General features: G+C 36.7%; 3 protein-coding genes across 4 annotated transcripts; 2 read left to right on the top strand and 1 right to left on the bottom strand.

Moving 5' to 3' along the window:
• Window positions 1-797: 797 nt before the first annotated feature.
• Window positions 798-3,963, top strand: LOC145556517 (uncharacterized). The gene is made up of 8 exons (XM_081618178.1): window positions 798-942; window positions 1,340-1,501; window positions 1,602-1,721; window positions 1,823-1,866; window positions 1,957-2,082; window positions 2,722-2,806; window positions 3,485-3,541; window positions 3,634-3,963. The coding sequence occupies exons 1-8, from the start codon at window positions 835-837 to the stop codon at window positions 3,709-3,711; spliced, it is 780 nt and encodes a 259-aa protein (XP_081474304.1). The 5' UTR covers window positions 798-834; the 3' UTR covers window positions 3,712-3,963.
• A 531-nt stretch (window positions 3,964-4,494) lies between these two features.
• Window positions 4,495-12,564, top strand: LOC145556516 (uncharacterized). Of its 2 annotated transcripts, none has more exons than XM_081618176.1 (8): window positions 4,495-4,650; window positions 4,928-5,091; window positions 5,165-5,284; window positions 5,392-5,435; window positions 5,546-5,671; window positions 11,927-12,011; window positions 12,095-12,151; window positions 12,249-12,561. In XM_081618176.1, exons 2-8 carry the CDS (start codon window positions 4,951-4,953, stop codon window positions 12,324-12,326), a joined length of 651 nt encoding a protein of 216 aa, XP_081474302.1. In that variant the 5' UTR covers window positions 4,495-4,650; window positions 4,928-4,950; the 3' UTR covers window positions 12,327-12,561. The 2 variants fall into 2 exon arrangements, with proteins under 2 accessions (XP_081474302.1, XP_081474303.1); XM_081618177.1 differs by having other exon boundaries at window positions 4,507-4,650; window positions 4,936-5,091; window positions 12,249-12,564.
• Window positions 12,565-13,198: 634 nt separating this feature from the next.
• LOC145642226 (E3 ubiquitin-protein ligase At3g02290-like) lies at window positions 13,199-18,376 on the bottom strand. Its single transcript, XM_081693335.1, has 5 exons — window positions 18,135-18,376; window positions 16,961-17,332; window positions 14,840-15,263; window positions 14,561-14,670; window positions 13,199-13,653 (listed from the first exon to the last, which is right to left on the bottom strand). The coding sequence occupies exons 2-5, from the start codon at window positions 17,102-17,104 to the stop codon at window positions 13,627-13,629; spliced, it is 705 nt and encodes a 234-aa protein (XP_081549461.1). The 5' UTR covers window positions 17,105-17,332; window positions 18,135-18,376; the 3' UTR covers window positions 13,199-13,626.
• Between the last annotated feature and the right edge of the window lie 22 nt (window positions 18,377-18,398).

The following is an 18,398-nucleotide window of genomic DNA, read 5'->3' as shown; positions in this document are numbered from 1 at the left end:
TACAATTTTATCCTTTGTGACGTTCTTTCTAATTTCATCCAATATTTCAATGTATATGTCTATAGACTGTAAAGACTAAATACTCATTTGATATAGAATTTAATTAGAAATTAGAAATTACATCTTATATTCTAGGCAGCTTTATTGTTAAATTAAGAGAAGAAACCTTTAAGAAAGTTTTTATAGGAGAATGATAATAATACTTCCTCCGTTCTTTTTTACTTGACCCGCTTTGACTTTTACACTATTCATCACCCCTCCTTTGACCGTGTTTTGTGAATAATATGTAAGGAAAAACATATTTACGTTGGATCATTTTGAATTCGTCTCAATAAGTACTATCATAATATATAACTTTTATATTTTTTTAATAATGGAGAATTAAAGTTATTGACCGTTAAAGTTTTGCATTGACAAGCGTGATAAAAGAAACATGTCAAGTAAAAAAGAACAGAGGAAGTAACTAAATAAAACTGCACTCTAATATCGATACAAATTTGAGTTGTTGTATTTCATCTAAAATAATGATTAATTTTTATTGAACTAAAATAAATTTTGTTGAAAGTGAATTTATTTTTTAATGAAAGTGAAAGTAAGGCATTGTTCTCATCATATTATTTTCAGTTCAGTACAGTTCAGTTCAATTCAGCTTTAATAAGTTCACTTCAGTTCAGTTCAACCGCTAATTTCCTTCTCTCGTAAAATATTCATTTCATTTCCGTTTACTACACCTCAATTCAGCTCATTTCAGTCATGAGAACATATCCTAATATTTGGTGATACATTGACTTTCTTCTGTGTGCAAAAACGGTATGTATTTACCCCGATGGCCCGATGATTGGTCTTAATTTTCAGAGAACTTTCTCCAATTTCCACTCCATACATTTCCAGTTTCCTCACCATTGTCTGAACAAAAAAACAACATTTTTAAAGATTATACCGGTAATCTTTCTCTCTATTTTCCTGATTATGTTCTATCATGTAATGTGTTTACTAGCTGAAATATTCATGATTATATGTTTTAATTTAATCAAAGTTCTGATCTTTTCCTTTTATAATTATGAATTAGAAAGAATTCGGGTTTTTTTTTTTTTTAGGGGTGGGGGGTTTATGAACTTACGAATTGGGATTAATTTGATGTTCTAGCTTGATTAATTTGCCTGACACTTGTAATATTTGGTTAAACTGCTTATTCTTTTGACTACCTAATTTTTGCTTAATGTTATCCTGCTTTTGAAATTGATTATGTATATAGGAATGTTAGAATGAATTATATTTCGTGAAATTGTGGAAGAAGCTGTTGCATTTCATATTGGAATTAAGTTTCAAAAAACTGCAGATAAACTGTAGATTCATGGCTGCTGAGGCTGCTGCTAATGCTTCGGCGAAGAAGCTTATAAGAATTGATATCAGTTCAGACACTGTTTGTCCATGGTGCTTTGTAGGCAAAAGAAATTTAGACAAAGCTATTTCTGCATCAAAAGATCAGTTTGATTTTGAGGTTTATTTCCTGAAACCCTTTCCCCCAATTCTTTTTAAATTGCTTATACTCGTGTTGTTTTCTATTTCGTGCTTGTTTAAGTCATCAGTTTGTATTGCAGATCAGGTGGCACCCTTTCTTCCTCAATCCTTCTGCCCCAAAAGAGGGTGTGAACAAGAGGGATTTTTACAGACAGAAGTTTGGTGCGCGATCTGAACAGATAATAGCGCGAATGACAGATGTATGGCAGAATATTTATTAAGCCGTTTTTTTTTTTTTAATTTCATTAAGACAATTTATAGTTACATTTGGCACTAACTCACATGCCGATTTGTGTTGCAGGTATTCAGAGGACTCGGTTTGGAATACAACATTGATGGGCTTACGTAAGGAATTATCATATATAACTATATAAGCTTTTAATCTTCAACTCTACTAAATAATTTTGGCATAACATTTGGGATTTATGTATGTAGGGGGAACACTTTGGATAGTCACAGGCTTATATATTATGCTGGCCAGCAAGGGCTCGACAAGCAACATGATCTTGTTGAGGAACTATTCTTGGGCTACTTCACGAGGGCAAAGTACATAGGAGAACGGTATGTCTGTTTTCAAAGCATTTCTTATCTTCACTTTGTAGTTTGTATGCATGCGTGATGTTTCTAAATTGCACGAATTGAGCGCCTTATTGCCTTCATCAAGTATTGATCTCCATGTGTTGACCGTGTTTTGAGACTCTAATATGTTCACTGGTAACTGTCAATAGTCTGTCATCCTTCTGCAAGAAAATTGGTTACATATCTAACAATGTGTTCTGTAGCTACTTATATATATAGTTGGATAGAGGGTTTTGGTATAAAAAAGTTGGTTTACTGCTCCATCTGGAGATTTAACAAATTTAAGCAGAAGCTCTAACAAGACTGAAGCTAAGCAAGATTGGGCTCTTTGAAAACACAAAGTAAGTGATTAGAGATTTGTATTAAGGAAGCCTTCCGTGAGGGTCTTTTTTTTTTTTTATATTTGGGGAAGGAGGGGGACGGGGGTGACATTTCTGGAGGATTGAGTTAAGATACCGAGAATCATTACAAATCAAACACTACTGTAGCACAAGAGAATGGGAGTTCTCTTTACAATCGACCTGTGCCTAAAACTCAATATTGCAGGGCTGTCTTGTTGGATTCATTATGGCTTTTTTCGTCTTTTCAGTTATTGCATTTTATTTGATGTTCATCTTGCAGGGAATTCCTGTTGGAGTCTGCTAAAAAGGTTGAAATAGAAGGTGCTGCTGAGTTTCTAGAGGACCCAAATAATGGTGTCAAGGAGGTATACGCTCTTCCATCCATTATCTTTATGTCTTTTTCTCTTGCCTTTGGTTTCTTAGCACTGGTTGATAGCTCTGCAAATTATGTTGCTGATTGAAACAATTAGTATTCCATATCCTGTTTCATCACTCCAGATCTCCGGATGTCCGGATGCACCTGAGAAAGTTTTCATAGTATCCACCTGTCCTCAAGTTGTTGAGCATGCTAGTAAGGTACCCTAAGTACATGATTGAGCATTTTGTCGTGGGACGTAATTTTAGACTAGCTATCACAGCTTTCTTTGGATTTTGGAAATCAAATATGTGTTGCCTTAATGGGTTAGGAGTTAGGACTTAGTTTGTTGTTGCTCTCTTTCCTTTCCTCAACGGCTCAACAAACTAGCCGCGTCCTGATGAACAGCCTCCTTTTTATTAGTTTGTGATCATTAGACTATAGTTTTCTGTCATAAATTGCATTTCTACACTCAAGGTACATATAAGGCACCAAATTGCATTTCATTTAACCTTTGTTGTTTAGTCAGATTTAACTGTAATTTTACTTTATCTCACTCTATAAGGCAGCCTACGTAAAATGTAATAGCTTGAAGACAAGCTCTCTCATGCCTTTTGGAGTCTACAATACAATTTTTTTTTGTTTCATCATCTTATATTTGTTTTTATCTTCACTTCTTGTTTTTAAGGTGATGGAAGAGCTTGAGAAATACTCTGCAGGTATAAGTGGTGTCCCGTACTTCGTGGTGAGTAGTAGTACTGAGTACTTGAGAAACTTTAGTCTGCGCCTTGTACTAATCTTGGTATCATTGACGAGGGTTTGGTTTCAATTTGACAGATCAACAACGATCAAAAATTGAGTGGTGGACAACCACTTGAGGTTTTCCAAAGAGCTTTCAAACTCACAGCAAAGTAACTCTTCTATGTACTGTTTAAGGCTGCTACTCTGCTACTATTTGCTTGGAAATAGTTTTCTCAAAAAAGAGGGTAAATATTTAATAAAAGTGTGAAATTGTGAATTGTGTTCTATGTAATTAAGGTTGTATTTGTTTGGAGTAGTTCAATTTAATGTCTCTTTGTTGGTGTTTTGAGTAGCAATTGAACTATGGTGATGTATATACATGAAATATGAATGCATTATTGCATTAATATATGATTTATTCAGTGACGAATTCAATTGCTGTTTATCCATTAAACTACCAGATTAGAGGGTTTCTTGTTCATCTAATGCTCCTAAAATCAAAAAGGGATTGTACTGCGTCAAAAGGAATTATTTTTGTCAACTTTAACAGTTAAAATACAAATCAAATGCAAATCCTAGTTAAAAGATCACACACAATAGATGTTTATAAACCAAGCTTGTTTAATGGGGATAATAAACTCAAGCAAACATAACAATGGTCATTCTTTAGCATTAATGATAAAGAAGAACTAATTAGGTTAGCTGTACCAAAACATCTATATTTCTCAATTTTCTAAAATCAAAAAGACTATGGTATCGTCCTCATATCATCTCTTCTTATTAGTTCTTAACTTGTCTTATTTGAACTTATTAACCTTTATTCTATCTTTATGAATTTACACTAATAAAAATCAAAATCTATTTCAATTGTAAAAAAATTAATTTTTTTTCCATTATAATCAATGTTACTACAAACAATTATGATGACAAAGTTGGTAAAGTCCAACGATAATGGTAAATTGGTGGTTGGTGAGAGATAACGGCCGCGGGAAGTCAACGACCCCCCCAAATAAGTTATAACGTCTTTCTCTCAATTCATTATTGATGATCAAATTTCCATTTTTTTTTCCAATTCTCAAAACTTTGTCTCTTTTTTCTGCAGATTAAATACTGGTAATTTCAATTCCTTAACCTTAACCTTTTATATCAGATTATTTAAGTGTTCCTTTTCTTTTCGAGATCGAATTTTGACTATTGATTGTCATCCTCGATCACATTTTTGTGTGCAAATTGACAAAATATTTTCAATTATCTCTGTAATCCTATCAATTTTCTTGTCAAAAGTCAAATTTAAGTGGCAAAAGTAGTGTCAATTATTTAGGAACGAAGGTAGTATTCTGTAAAAGCTTAATTCTAGTGTTTATTCTCGCAATTAACTTTATATTTGTAGTATTACAGGTGAACCTCAAATTCATGGCTGAGTCTGCTAGCAATACAACAAAAAAGCTCGTTCGAATCGATATCAGTTCAGATAATCTATGTCCTTGGTGCTATGTGGGCAAAATTAATCTAGATAAAGCTATTGTAGCATCAAAAGATCAATTCGATATTGAGGTTTTTTCTCTATAACATAATAATCCCAATTTCATCATTTATTTCTTTGATGTAACACAATTTTTTTATATAGATACATTGGCACCCGTATTTCCTCGAGCCTTCTGCTCCGAAAGAAGGTGTGAACAAGAGGGATTTCTATAAAAGGAAGTTTGGTTCTCGGTACGAGCAAATCATAGATCACACAGTTCAGGTATATCTTCATCTACGTCACACCTATATGATACGGTCAATACGGAGTACGGAGTAATATTTTTGCTGTACTAAATACTAATTTGTCTGTTTGAGTATAAACTTCAGGCATATAAGAGCCTTGGCCTGAACTATAACATGGACGGGTTAACGTAAGTTGAAGGCAACATTATTCATCTTTTGTAACTTAAATTTGAGATGATGTACTATTCAAGAAATTGGCTAATATTTTCACCTGGAACATAAATAAAAAAAAATGCAGGGGATATACTCTGGATAGCCATAGGCTCATATATTTTGCAGGAAAACAAGGACTTGATAAGCAACACGATGTTGTTGAGGAGCTTTTTCGCGGATACATGACACAGGGAAGATATATAGGTGATCGGTATGTTATACTAATAAGCAATAAACCAGAAATAACTTATCTCTTGATGCGTGAACCAAACTGACAATAGCCGCGTCGTGGAGAACCACTGACCTAAAAGACGATTCCGCGCTACCTCCCGGTGCAGTAGACAATTGCGGTCGCCCTCCAGGATAAGCACGGCGCCGGAGTTTATGTGCACTCACAAACCCGACTGGAACTCAGAATACTTGCCCAGAAAACAGAACAGAAAGAACATGTATTTAGATAAGTTTAGAGAAAAGAGAAGACTGATTTTGTTGTGTGTTTTGGCTAAGAAAACCACCGAATATTTATAGGGTGAAGAGGAAAAACGGAAAGCATGAAAGGTGGGAAGAATCTGGCCAAGAAAACGACCAGATTAATCTGGTCAGTCAACAACCGAGGCAAGAAACAAGGAATTAATCAGTCAGCTACAATCAAGGAATTAATGGCTGATTAATTCTCACAACAGTCAGAAAAGAATAAACCCAACAGACAAAAAGGAATATTCTGTTTAACAAAGAAAAGGGAAATAAAGTTTCTCCAAAAAGATAACAAGGACCCACGCCCGCGCATCGCATTCCCCAAGACCCCAAGTCCCGAGGCCCGAGCCCGAGCCCGACCCGACCCGACCCGGCTCGGCTCGGCGCGCGCGCGCGCGCGTGTGTGTGTGGAGTAACACACACCTCCAACTCACTCAACTAAGTAGTGCTAAAGCACTACATTATAAAAACAAGGAAAAACCTTCCTCCCCAATCAATGTGGGACTTTTCCCCTTCCATTTATTTCTCTCTCTCTTTCTCTCTTATTTTTCCCAACACTCTTGTTTTATATCAAGAACTTCCAACAATCCCCCACAGGTTCGAAGATATGAAAAAGAAAGAAAGGAAAAATGAATTCTGGGCAAAACAAAACAATTGCATAAGTGTCAATGTCTCGCGACTTGAATTAACACATAGTGGACATCAAGCTATGATCCCTCACCTAACAAGTGACCTTCGTCTTGAACTCAATAGGGAGTTAGGGACCCGTCACTTTGAGCCACACAATTGAACATGTATAATATTCTGAAATTCCGCGAATAAAGATGACGCATTATACTGGCCATACGTCCAGCCTGGATGCTCATAGGTGCTCTAGAGTATAAGCCCACGAAATACTCATAGGAAGCGGCCACACTTCCACACCTAAGTAGGTGAACTCCATCAAGTGTGAGCTACAACACACCTCCAAAAATATGGATATGGGTTCATTAAGAGCCGTATGCTCAACCTCCTTCTCATATGTAGCTAAGCACAAAACAAACATCTAGAGATGGACAAATAAAATAAAAATGTGCTTCCGAATTATTACATAACGTTCCCCTTTGAACTCATAGTGAGTAGGAGTTCATTATTTCACAATTCATACAACGGGCTTTAGCCCCATCTCTTCCGATGTTTCCAAAACTAGTTTTTTACATAGGCCTTTAGTTAACGGATCCGCAATGTTCTTTTCGGACTTAACATAGTCCAGTGATATCACCCCTTCAGACAACAAATTTCTGACGGCTTTATGCCTCAGACGGATGTGTCTCTTCTTCCCATTATAGGCATGGTTGTGTGCAACAGCAATAGCAGCTTGCGAATCACAATGAAGTGCAACTGAAGGAGCTGGCTTCCCCCACAGTGGAATATCTGCAAGCATGTTCCTCAACCATTCTGCCTCATGACCTGCTAATTCAAGAGCAATAAACTCAGATTCCATAGTAGACATAGCAGTACAAGATTGCTTACAAGATTTCCAGGATACGGCTCCACCCCCAAGGGTGAAGACATAGCCACTAGTGGAGTTAACTTCATCATTATCGGATACCCAGTTGGCATCACAAAAACCCTCCAAAACTCCAGGAAATTTGGAGTAGTGCAAACCCCAATCCATAGTACCCTTAAGGTACCTAAGCAACCTCCTTAGAGCAATCCAATGATCACTGCTTGGATTATGAGTGTACCTGCTCAACCTACTAACAGAATAAGCAATGTCAGGTCTAGTGTAGTTCATAAGAAACATAACACTACCAATAATTCTAGCATATTCAGACTGATTAACTGGATTACCATTATTTTTCCTTAAGTGGAAACTTGGGTCATAGGGAGTCTTAACTGGATCGACATTAAATGAGTCAAACTTTTTAAGAAGTTTTTCAACATAGTGTGACTGATTAAGACAGATGCCATTTGGAGTCCTCTTGATTTTTACTCCCAAAATCACATCTGCCTCACCCATGTCTTTCATTTCAAAATTCGAACTCAAAAACTGTTTTGTCTCATTTACACGATCCAAGTTAGTCCCAAAAATCAACATATCATCCACATAAAGACAAATAATTACACACCCATGACTATCATGCTTAAAATAAACACAAGAGTCACCTTCATTAACATGAAAACCATTACCAGTCATAGTCTTATCGAATTTGTCATGCCATTGCTTTGGAGCTTGTTTAAGCCCATACAATGACTTGACTAACTTACAAACCTTCTCCTCTTGTCCTGGAACAACGAACCCTTCAGGTTGGACCATGTAAATCTCCTCATCCAAGTCACCATTCAAAAATGCAGTTTTGACATCCATTTGATGAACAACAAGACCAAAAATGCAAGCAAGAGCAATTAAAGTCCTAATGGTTGCAATTTTAGTAACGGGGGAGTAAGTATCAAAATAATCAATGCCAAACTTTTGAGTAAAACCCCTTACCACTATCCTTGCCTTATACTTGTCTATGGATCCATCGGCCTTTAATTTTTTCCGAAAGATCCATTTACAAGTAATGGGCTTACAACCTCTAGGAAGTTCAACCAATTCCCAAGTGTTATTATTGAGAATTGATTGTAATTCACTATCAATTGCTTCTTTCCAAAAAACAGCATCAACTGACCTCATTGCCTCATCATAGGTTCTTGGATCATCTTCCAAAACAAAAATATGCACAAAATCATCATCAATTAAGGAAGATTCAGATAAATAAGAAGTAATAAAATCAGGACCAAAACTATTTTCCTTTCTTGCCCTTTTGCTTCTCCTTGGCTCCAAAACAGAATCATCGTTAGTAATAGGAGCATTAGCAATAGGTAAACTAACAGAACTACTAGCATGCAATTCACTATCATTAGAAGGAGACATTTTCAAAGGAAAAATGTTCTCAAAGAACTCAGCATCTCTTGCTTCAATGATATGACCACCTGCATAAGAATTGTTAGCACCTTTAACAAAGAAACGATAAGCTGCACTTTGATAAGCATAGCCAATAAAAATAGCATCAACAGTTTTGGGACCAATCTTATCCCTCTTGAAGCTAGGTATGCCTACTTTTGCTAGGCACCCCCACACTTTCAAGTATTTTAGGTTTGGCGCTCGACCTTTCCATATTTCGTATGGAGTCTTGTCAAGCTTCTTGTGAGGAACCCTGTTCAAAACATGACAAGCAGAAAGAATAGCTTCCCCCCACATGTTATTAGGAAGCCCAGAACTAATAAGCATAGAATTCATCATATTCTTTAAAGTTCTATTTTTCCTTTCAGCTATACCGTTTTGTTCGGGTGAATAGGGAGCCGTCGTCTCATGAACAATGCCAAGTTGCTCACAAAATGCCTTAAGAGTGTCAGGGTTGTACTCACCACCCCTGTCACTCCTAACCCTCTTGATCTTTTTGTCTAACTGGTTTTCTACCTCAGCTTTATATTTGAGGAACATTTCCTCAGCTTCGTCCTTAGACCTGAGAAGATAAACCATGCAAAACCGTGAACAATCATCAACAAAAGTAATATAATACTTTTTACCCCCTCTACTTTCGTGATTATTAAAAACACCTAAGTCACTATGAACAAGTTCTAGTACTTCAGTCTGTCTATCTACTGATTTAAATGGCTTCTTAGTAAATTTGGCTTCAACACAAACTTGACATTTCGAAAAATCAGTTTTAGAAAAACTTGGAATCAAATTTAAGTGTTTAAGCCTTTTAACAGAATCAAAATTAACGTGACCTAATCTAGCATGCCATAAATCAATAGACTCAGCAATATAAGCAGAAGAAGTACTAGCATTCTTATTCATAGTGTCAATTTTAACATCAAGAGTAAAAAGCCCCCCATTACAAAAGCCCTTCCCCACAAATTCCCCATTGCGAGTAAGAACTAATCTATCAGAATCAAAGGAGAGCTTCAGTCCAGCTTTCATGAGCAAACTGCCAGAAATTAAATTCCTGCGCATTTCTGGAACATGCAAAACATTAGTGAGAGTAAGCAATTTTCCAGAAGTGAGAGCGAGAACGATCTTCCCTTTGCCTTGGATAGAAGCAGAAGCTGAGTTGCCCATGAAGACATTTTCACCTTCAACCTTGTCATAGGTAGTGAACATGTCCTTGTTGGCGCAGATGTGCCTGGTAGCTCCAGTGTCAACAATCCACTCAGCAGCATTACCTGTAAAGTTAGCTTCTAAAACAACAGCAACAATAACGTCAGAATCCTCAATAAGGTTTGCTTGACTTTGCCCATTCTTCTTCTTGACCCTGCAATCTCTAGCCCTGTGACCAGTCAAACCACACTCATAACAGATTCCCTTAAACTTGTACTTCTGAATTTTCCCATTAGGCTTAAGGTTACTGTTTTTGGCTTTGGACTGGTTGTTTGATTTGGGTTCAACAAGGTTGGCTTTGGCAGAAGAAGAGGAAGGAAAAACAGAAGGGGTTTTGTCTTTGATACGGTTTTCCTCCTCAATTTTGAGGTGGGCAGCAAGTTCCTCTAAGGTTAGGTCTTTCTTTTTGTGCATGAGTTGGTTACGAAAATCCTTCCAAGAGGGAGGGAGTTTCTCAATAAGAACAATAGCAAGGGTAGTATCACAAATAGACAGACCTTCAGCAGCCATATTAATACAAATACTCTCATAAGCATGAATCTGATCAATAATAGGCTTATCATCAACAACTTGAAAACTTAACCACTTACTAACACAATAACGTTTAGTACCAGCATCATCAGTTCCATATTTTTTCTCTAAAGCATCCCAAATATCCTTAGCATGATAGAAACCCATATAAATATCCAACAGACTATTCGACATATAATGCAACAACATGCCCTTACAAGTTCTATCATCCTTAGAAAACTTAATCTCAGATTCAGACAAATCATCTTTATCAACAGGTTCAACAATATCATCAAGAACATATGCAACATCAATCTGCTCCAAATAAAAATGCATCCTAACAGCCCAACGTTTATAATTCTTTCCATCAAGAGGTTCTAGTTTAGACATATCAGGAACAAGGAATTTGGAAGCCATAATCGTCTTTTAGATTGTTATACTAATAAGCAATAAACCAGAAATAACTTATCTCTTGATGCGTGAACCAAACTGACAATAGCCGCGTCGTGGAGAACCACTGACCTAAAAGACGATTCCGCGCTACCTCCCGGTGCAGTAGACAATTGCGGTCGCCCTCCAGGATAAGCACGGCGCCGGAGTTTATGTGCACTCACAAACCCGACTGGAACTCAGAATACTTGCCCAGAAAACAGAACAGAAAGAACATGTATTTAGATAAGTTTAGAGAAAAGAGAAGACTGATTTTGTTGTGTGTTTTGGCTAAGAAAACCACCGAATATTTATAGGGTGAAGAGGAAAAACGGAAAGCATGAAAGGTGGGAAGAATCTGGCCAAGAAAACGACCAGATTAATCTGGTCAGTCAACAACCGAGGCAAGAAACAAGGAATTAATCAGTCAGCTACAATCAAGGAATTAATGGCTGATTAATTCTCACAACAGTCAGAAAAGAATAAACCCAACAGACAAAAAGGAATATTCTGTTTAACAAAGAAAAGGGAAATAAAGTTTCTCCAAAAAGATAACAAGGACCCACGCCCGCGCATCGCATTCCCCAAGACCCCAAGTCCCGAGGCCCGAGCCCGAGCCCGACCCGACCCGACCCGGCTCGGCTCGGCGCGCGCGTGTGTGTGTGGAGTAACACACACCTCCAACTCACTCAACTAAGTAGTGCTAAAGCACTACATTATAAAAACAAGGAAAAACCTTCCTCCCCAATCAATGTGGGACTTTTCCCCTTCCATTTATTTCTCTCTCTCTTTCTCTCTTATTTTTCCCAACACTCTTGTTTTATATCAAGAACTTCCAACACGGTATGTATTCGTTTCCTTCAATTTATTAGAGGTTGATTATGATTTTTGAGACAAACACTTTGCAAGGTTTGATTGATACAGGGAGTTCCTTGTGGAATGTGCTAAGAAGGTTGGTGTGGAAGGAGCAGCCGAGTTTCTTGAGGATCCAAACAATGGCTTAAAGGAGGTATCATTCTCAGTTCTACTAAAATGGATGGCATTTGTAAATTTGATGTAAAACATTAAGCTTGTTTTGTGTAATTGTTGAAGGTGAACGAAGATTTCGAAAAATATTCAGCACACCTTGGTGGTGTTCCCTACTATGTAGTGAGTATTCCAAAACTTTGAGCTGAAGGATCAAATGTGAAGGATCAAATGTTTCAATGTGGTTTTTTCAACATTTTTTCGTCCTTTTTACTAACAGATCAATGGCAAGCACAAGTTCAGTGGTGGTCTGCCGCCGGAAGGCTTCCTTCGAGCTTTTCAAGTTGCTACTAAGTAATGCCATAAATTCTTATAACACACCATTTGTACGAGTATTTGATCCACTATATTTGAATTTGTACATTTTCTTTTTGCAAATTATGAACTTAAAAGTGTGTAATCACTATGATATTCTTGTATAATATTGGTGCCATTTAGCATGGTTGGATCTAGGCATCTAGCGATATATCCCAGAAGCCTGAAGCTGAGTGATTTGCTCCACATGAAATGATCAACTGAAGTGAGTATTTGAAATAACCGGGGGTCCCTCCATTGTAAAGTTGTCATAGAATGCTCAAAAGCTACCCGCTATCTTTAAATGAATAAAAAATACAAGTATCAAACTTATAAAACAAGTTCACCCCGATAATCTCCATGATATATAAGTTTCATTTATCATGGGGTAAAACCACTACTTCAAGTGCAATAACGTTTCGTTTTAAAGATTGCGGTTTTACCCATTTTTATCGCAATATTTAGCCTTTTTCCCTTGTGATAAACAAATTTGTTTACACAGTAATAAACTTGGATTTTCTCTTATTAAATTTATTTCATTGCATATTTACATTAGTATCATATCAGCTAAGTTTCAAATTGTCTTTAAAATACCTCAAACAATTCGATGAACACTAATATGATTGTAAATCAGGTGTACACAAAAGTTTATGCCGAATAAAAGATAAAACATTCAAATCTCAATGCCTTCCCAAAGCTCACGCCATGAATCCCATGATAGGGTACAAATGACAAAGGTGGATCTACACAGCATAGCCCATGTAATGACTAGGCTATTTAAAATTAAATATTGATCTGATGTAATCTAAAAACTAACACTCCATTACAAGTGGTTTTTAACAAATAAGGAGAAGTAAAGCAATAAAAATAAGGAACTCAAAGAATAAGAGAGTTGATTTTAAATTTTAACCAGAATGTATATCAACTGCACGTAATCAGTGGCTCAAAGCCTTTTACACAAGTTCCGAACAATACATAACCAAAAGTGGAAATTTTACAAGCAACTACCCAATTTTTTGGTTCATATACGAACCCAACCCGTAATATTCATCTCTCAATGATTATATAGAATTATACCCAGAAATGACTAAAAATGAGCCGAAAGAAGAAAGGCAAGATGCTATGTGATAATGTGCTTGTGGTTACGACTATGCAGAACAATTTTCATTTTTATGTACTTGTTGACAGGTGACATAAACACCTCCTCAAACCAGCAATATTCACAACGACTATACAGTTTTTGATTTCCTCTGTAATTACCTCCTTTATGCCTTCAGCTGCTCCTTACATGAGCCACAACAAAGTCAAGGGGACTCGTCAAAGGCCATTACCTGCAGAAATTTTTCAAAGAAACGAGTGTCTTAACTGAGCAATTCATTCCTACAGTTTATATCATGATATGAGCAAACAAGTTGTCCAACTTCAATGAACAAGTTAAATAACGATGAAGAAGACCACCAGAACAATCAATACAATAACACCAAAAGTTATCTAGTTCTCTAAAAAAGCTCCAACCATTGGGGGCAGGGGAATAAGTAGAGGAGAATTTAAACGGGCCTTTGATTCGAGCTGCAATAACCCTCTACATCACAATATATAAGATTTACAAATAGTTTGATGAGCTATTTCAGGTTGCTCCATTATCATCCAATGGAAAAAAATACTCTGGAGCAAAAACTTGCTCTATTTTGGTCTCACTTCATAAAATCATCTTTCTGCCTAATCAGGAGGAATAAGGTTATCGCACTGTACAAGATAAGAGGCTCCAACAAAAGCTAATCCTGGTCACAACTCATGAGCAATTATAGAGCAAGAAAAGCTTCACTCTGACACCTAAACAAAACCTATAACATACTTCGTATAAAAGTCACTCTGACAAGTCACAGAGGACACCCCACAGATAAATCACAAACATTTCCAAAATAGATGTAATATCCCACCTTTTCTCAAGAACTCTACATAAAGATTACTTCAAATCATTGAACATGAAGTTCACAATATAAGAAGCATGAGACACACAAGCCAAGATCATTAGGCTGGGAATTTCAGCAATATGTGGTATTGAAAGTCATAGTGCAATTGACAACAAAACTAAATCTTTCCGCAAACTTGCAGCCAACTGTCTTCCCAGCACATATATACGATCTCTAGCGTCACATACAACACTGACACACAAAATAAGTCATTGCTGACCACAAGATATATAGATACAGAGCTCACAGATGAGAAAATTGATACCTTGCCACAGACGGGGCAGTTCTCACTTCGCTCCATCCACTCATAAATGCAACCCAGATGAAAATGATGGGAGCACTTAGTCACTATCTTTGGATTCTCCTCGGTGTATTCTGCATCAACAAGATGTAAACTACTATAAAGATTCTGGGGGCACAAAGAAATAAATTTAGATGTACAAGTGTAAACAGAAGGAAATCAATAACTAAGAAATGATGGACAACTGACAACACATATAAAATGGCCCTGTACAGAATCAAAGAAATTTATGGATATAATTACCTTCAAGACAAGTTGGACAAACATCTTCATCCTCAGAAGAGGAGTAAAAATATCCCATCACTTGCGTTGATTTAGCTGATGAAAGCTTTACAGATGATTTACGACCTTCTTTTGTGCCATCTTCACAAGTTGACTCAGTCCACTTGTCCCCTGTACTTAGAGGGTCAGAATCTGCATCAATATCACTTCTCCTCAGAGGTTCTGATTCATCATGTGAATGACTGGAACCCTTTTCACGTCTAGAGAACAACCCATCCCGCTGCATGCGATAAAATCTAGGATCTGCATCATAAGGCAAAGGCCTTGGAGGAGAGCGGTACATATCAGCAAGAGAGTTGTCTGTTGACACCACAGAAGTCAAAGAAGCCCCTTGGATGGATGAAGGTAAGGATTGAACTTCCCCCCTTCGAAATAATGAAGAATACTACAGACACAGTAAGATGAAGCAATTACTTAACTGAAGGCAAAGAATCAGCAAACAAGTACATGGTGTGCATAGACTTATAAAAAAATAAGCCCATAACCAGGCACTTAGACACCTATAAATTATAGCCCTCTTAATAGATCCATAAAAAATTATTCCCCTTTCCCCAAGCCATCTAGGAGCAGACCGAACATACTTGGGTATGGCAAATTGGTAACTCCTGCCAAAATGTTTCATCACGACCTCAAATCTTACAAAACCTTATCACTGCAATATCCAATAGTCCAATTCCTCCTCACTGTTACTACTGACAATCATATCTCTCCTCCTATTTCCTAACTACTGGCCCAAGACTAATCAAACCATGCAAAAACTGCCAATTCAACTTACCATAGTCCCTTCAGGGCTCAGACATACTGGTCTCTTTAAGATAATTTTAGTTCGGCATATATAATAATCGCAAATCATATCTCCAATTATATATACAGGAGAGAAAAGGACAGCCGAAGACAAACAATAAACTAGAAAGCTTTAGTGCAAATTTCAAATCAAGACCTGCAAATCAATCACAAGGAAGTTCATATGCAGAATCAATACACCATTACATCGATATGTATTCCGAAATTTCAATACAACCACTTTAATCCCTTGATACATCATCATAAACATCTTTTCCCATCAATGGGTTCACTAAATTGCTTTTACCTGATCCCTCCCTCTCTTCCCCCTGTTACTATTTCGGATTTCTGTTGAAAAAATTCGCACCAGGGGTACCAACTCAGACCCCATCATCACAGCCCATTCATCACTACCAAGTATCACCATTAGAAGTCCAGAAGTTCTGACAGAAAAAGTGGGTTTGGGCAATAAAACAACCAGATATTGCTTAACATGAAAGCAGATTTACAATAGCCCACTCCACTACCAATTTCAAGTCTCCCACTTCCCCTTTAGCTCCCCTTCAAAGCTTACAAATTAGGAAGCCTTAGATTTGACGATGAATGGCAAAAGATTTGGTCACTTTAGTGGTCAACAAAAGGGAAGAAACAGGGAGAAAATTCACAAAAGAACATAAAACCACCATACACAAGCATAGGAGAATGAACAAAGATCATGTTTATTGGTGCCGACGCTTGTGATAAATGAAAATGATAGACCTTTTGGCAGAGGGGTGACACATGTGCGACAAAAAGAGAGAGAAGGTGAATGTAAAATAGAAATATACATTTTTCCAACCAAATAATAGAAGAAAAAATGGTCAGACACACTCAAAAACAATTGTTCTCTGCTATGAAGAATGACAAACAAGCTAGCACCTCTGTCAAAAGTCAAAACTCCTTCCATCCCTTAGAGAGAGATGACTTTAAAAAAGCACAGTACACTTCACACCGAGAGATCAATAAATATATATCTGCAACCCTCAGAAACAATGCAACAACTTTCAAATCATAGCATAAAATCACACAATATACGTCAGCCCGCCATCATACAGAACACTTCCCTGACTCATGACAGTTAGTAAACCACCTTCCTTCTTCAGCTCCCCATTTTGTTAAAGTACAAATAAGCAGTAACTTGAATCAGTAATCAATACAATATCTATACTTCTATCTCTGACATAGATGTATATAGGGCCTGACCCTTAAGACAATAAACAAAGACAAACCAAAAAAAGTACAAGCAAGTCAAAATCATACCATATGAAAGAAATTTTGAAGGAAACAACTGAGACAGACACAATTCCGGTAAACGGAACTGTTTCTGTTCACATAGTCTTCGATATCCTCCATGCGAAAGCAAGAACATAAAGAACCCATAATTGCAGCCAACGTCTCACTCATACAGTCATACACCAAAATTTGTATCACTAAAACCCCACTGCTTCATTAACATTTATCAAACTGCTCCTCAATGTCTCCAAGGACATGAGCATCCCATACAGCAGTTAAGGAATGAAACTGGCAAGTAAAGAATAAGAAAGGCGCTCAGTCCGTAGAAGTTCGCTACCTCCACGAACTAGTACCCTCTCTCCTTGTGATTTCTGATTACAGAATACTGAATTCCTTAACCTGAAAATGGAATCAACCCAAAACATAATTCAAAAAACTACTCATGGTCTCATGCACAATCAAAGGCTGTAACAAAAACAACACATAGCAGTTCAATTATCAAATATCACAAAAATTTCGAGCCCGAAAAGGCAGGTGATTATATCAGTGAGACTACTCAAACCTCTTTCTTTCAGACAGACCTCCACCGACAGACATTCAACTTAGAATTTCATTTTCAATCAACAAGAACTTTGTGACGAAATAAAAGGAGTCAATGCAGCCAAAAACAAGATTAGTAGAATTGTTCAAACCTTGTTTTCAAGGGATAATAGTCAGTCAGCATGGTTGAATTTCTTAAAGTCATGAAATTAATTAATACCATACACAAAAAATTAAAAATTTCATCTTTTAGATTATTTTCTCCAATCTTCTTCATGACTGTATTGCTCACTCTAGCATCAATTTCATCATAAAAAACTTCACCCAAAAGACTAAAATTCTAAATAATCTTTTTTTTTTTTGGAAAAAACATGCAAAAATTTTATCTTGGTAAAAAGGTAGAAATCAGTGATAATTGGAGTATATCCCAGAAATCCAGAATCCACAACAGCTCAAAAAAAAAAAAGGAAAATCATGAAAAAGCGTCGAAATTGCGGAACAGAAAGAAATGATGCATCAAGAAATCAACAAAATAGAAAATACCCAATTCAGATAATCATGCAAATATATGATCAACAACTCAAAATATAGTAATTCAGCAACAAAACCAAATTTAATCCAACAAATCAATGAATAAATAAATTTTTTTAAAAAAAGGTACCTTGGAAAATGGGGCAAAGATATACCCGGGAAAAATCTAGAAAACCCAAATCAAAAACTCATGATTCTGCATTAGGAAGGATAAAATAAAAAAGAGGGTTTATGAATTTTCGGAGAAAAAATAGGAGGAGAAAATTTGGGGGAAAATTGGAAAAATTAAGGTTTGATTTTTGCGCAAAATTAAAGCGACCTTGAAGAGAGGGTGGTGGGTGGATGGAAGAAAGAAGACGCACTGACTAACTTTATTATTTAACGAAGGTTTTTA

The sequence above is a fragment of the Chenopodium album genome, chromosome 8 (genome assembly GCF_948465745.1).
Source record: "Chenopodium album chromosome 8, dcCheAlbu1.1, whole genome shotgun sequence".
Classification (NCBI taxonomy): Eukaryota; Viridiplantae; Streptophyta; class Magnoliopsida; order Caryophyllales; family Amaranthaceae; genus Chenopodium; species Chenopodium album.
This window is presented reverse-complemented; position numbering and strand designations above follow the sequence as displayed.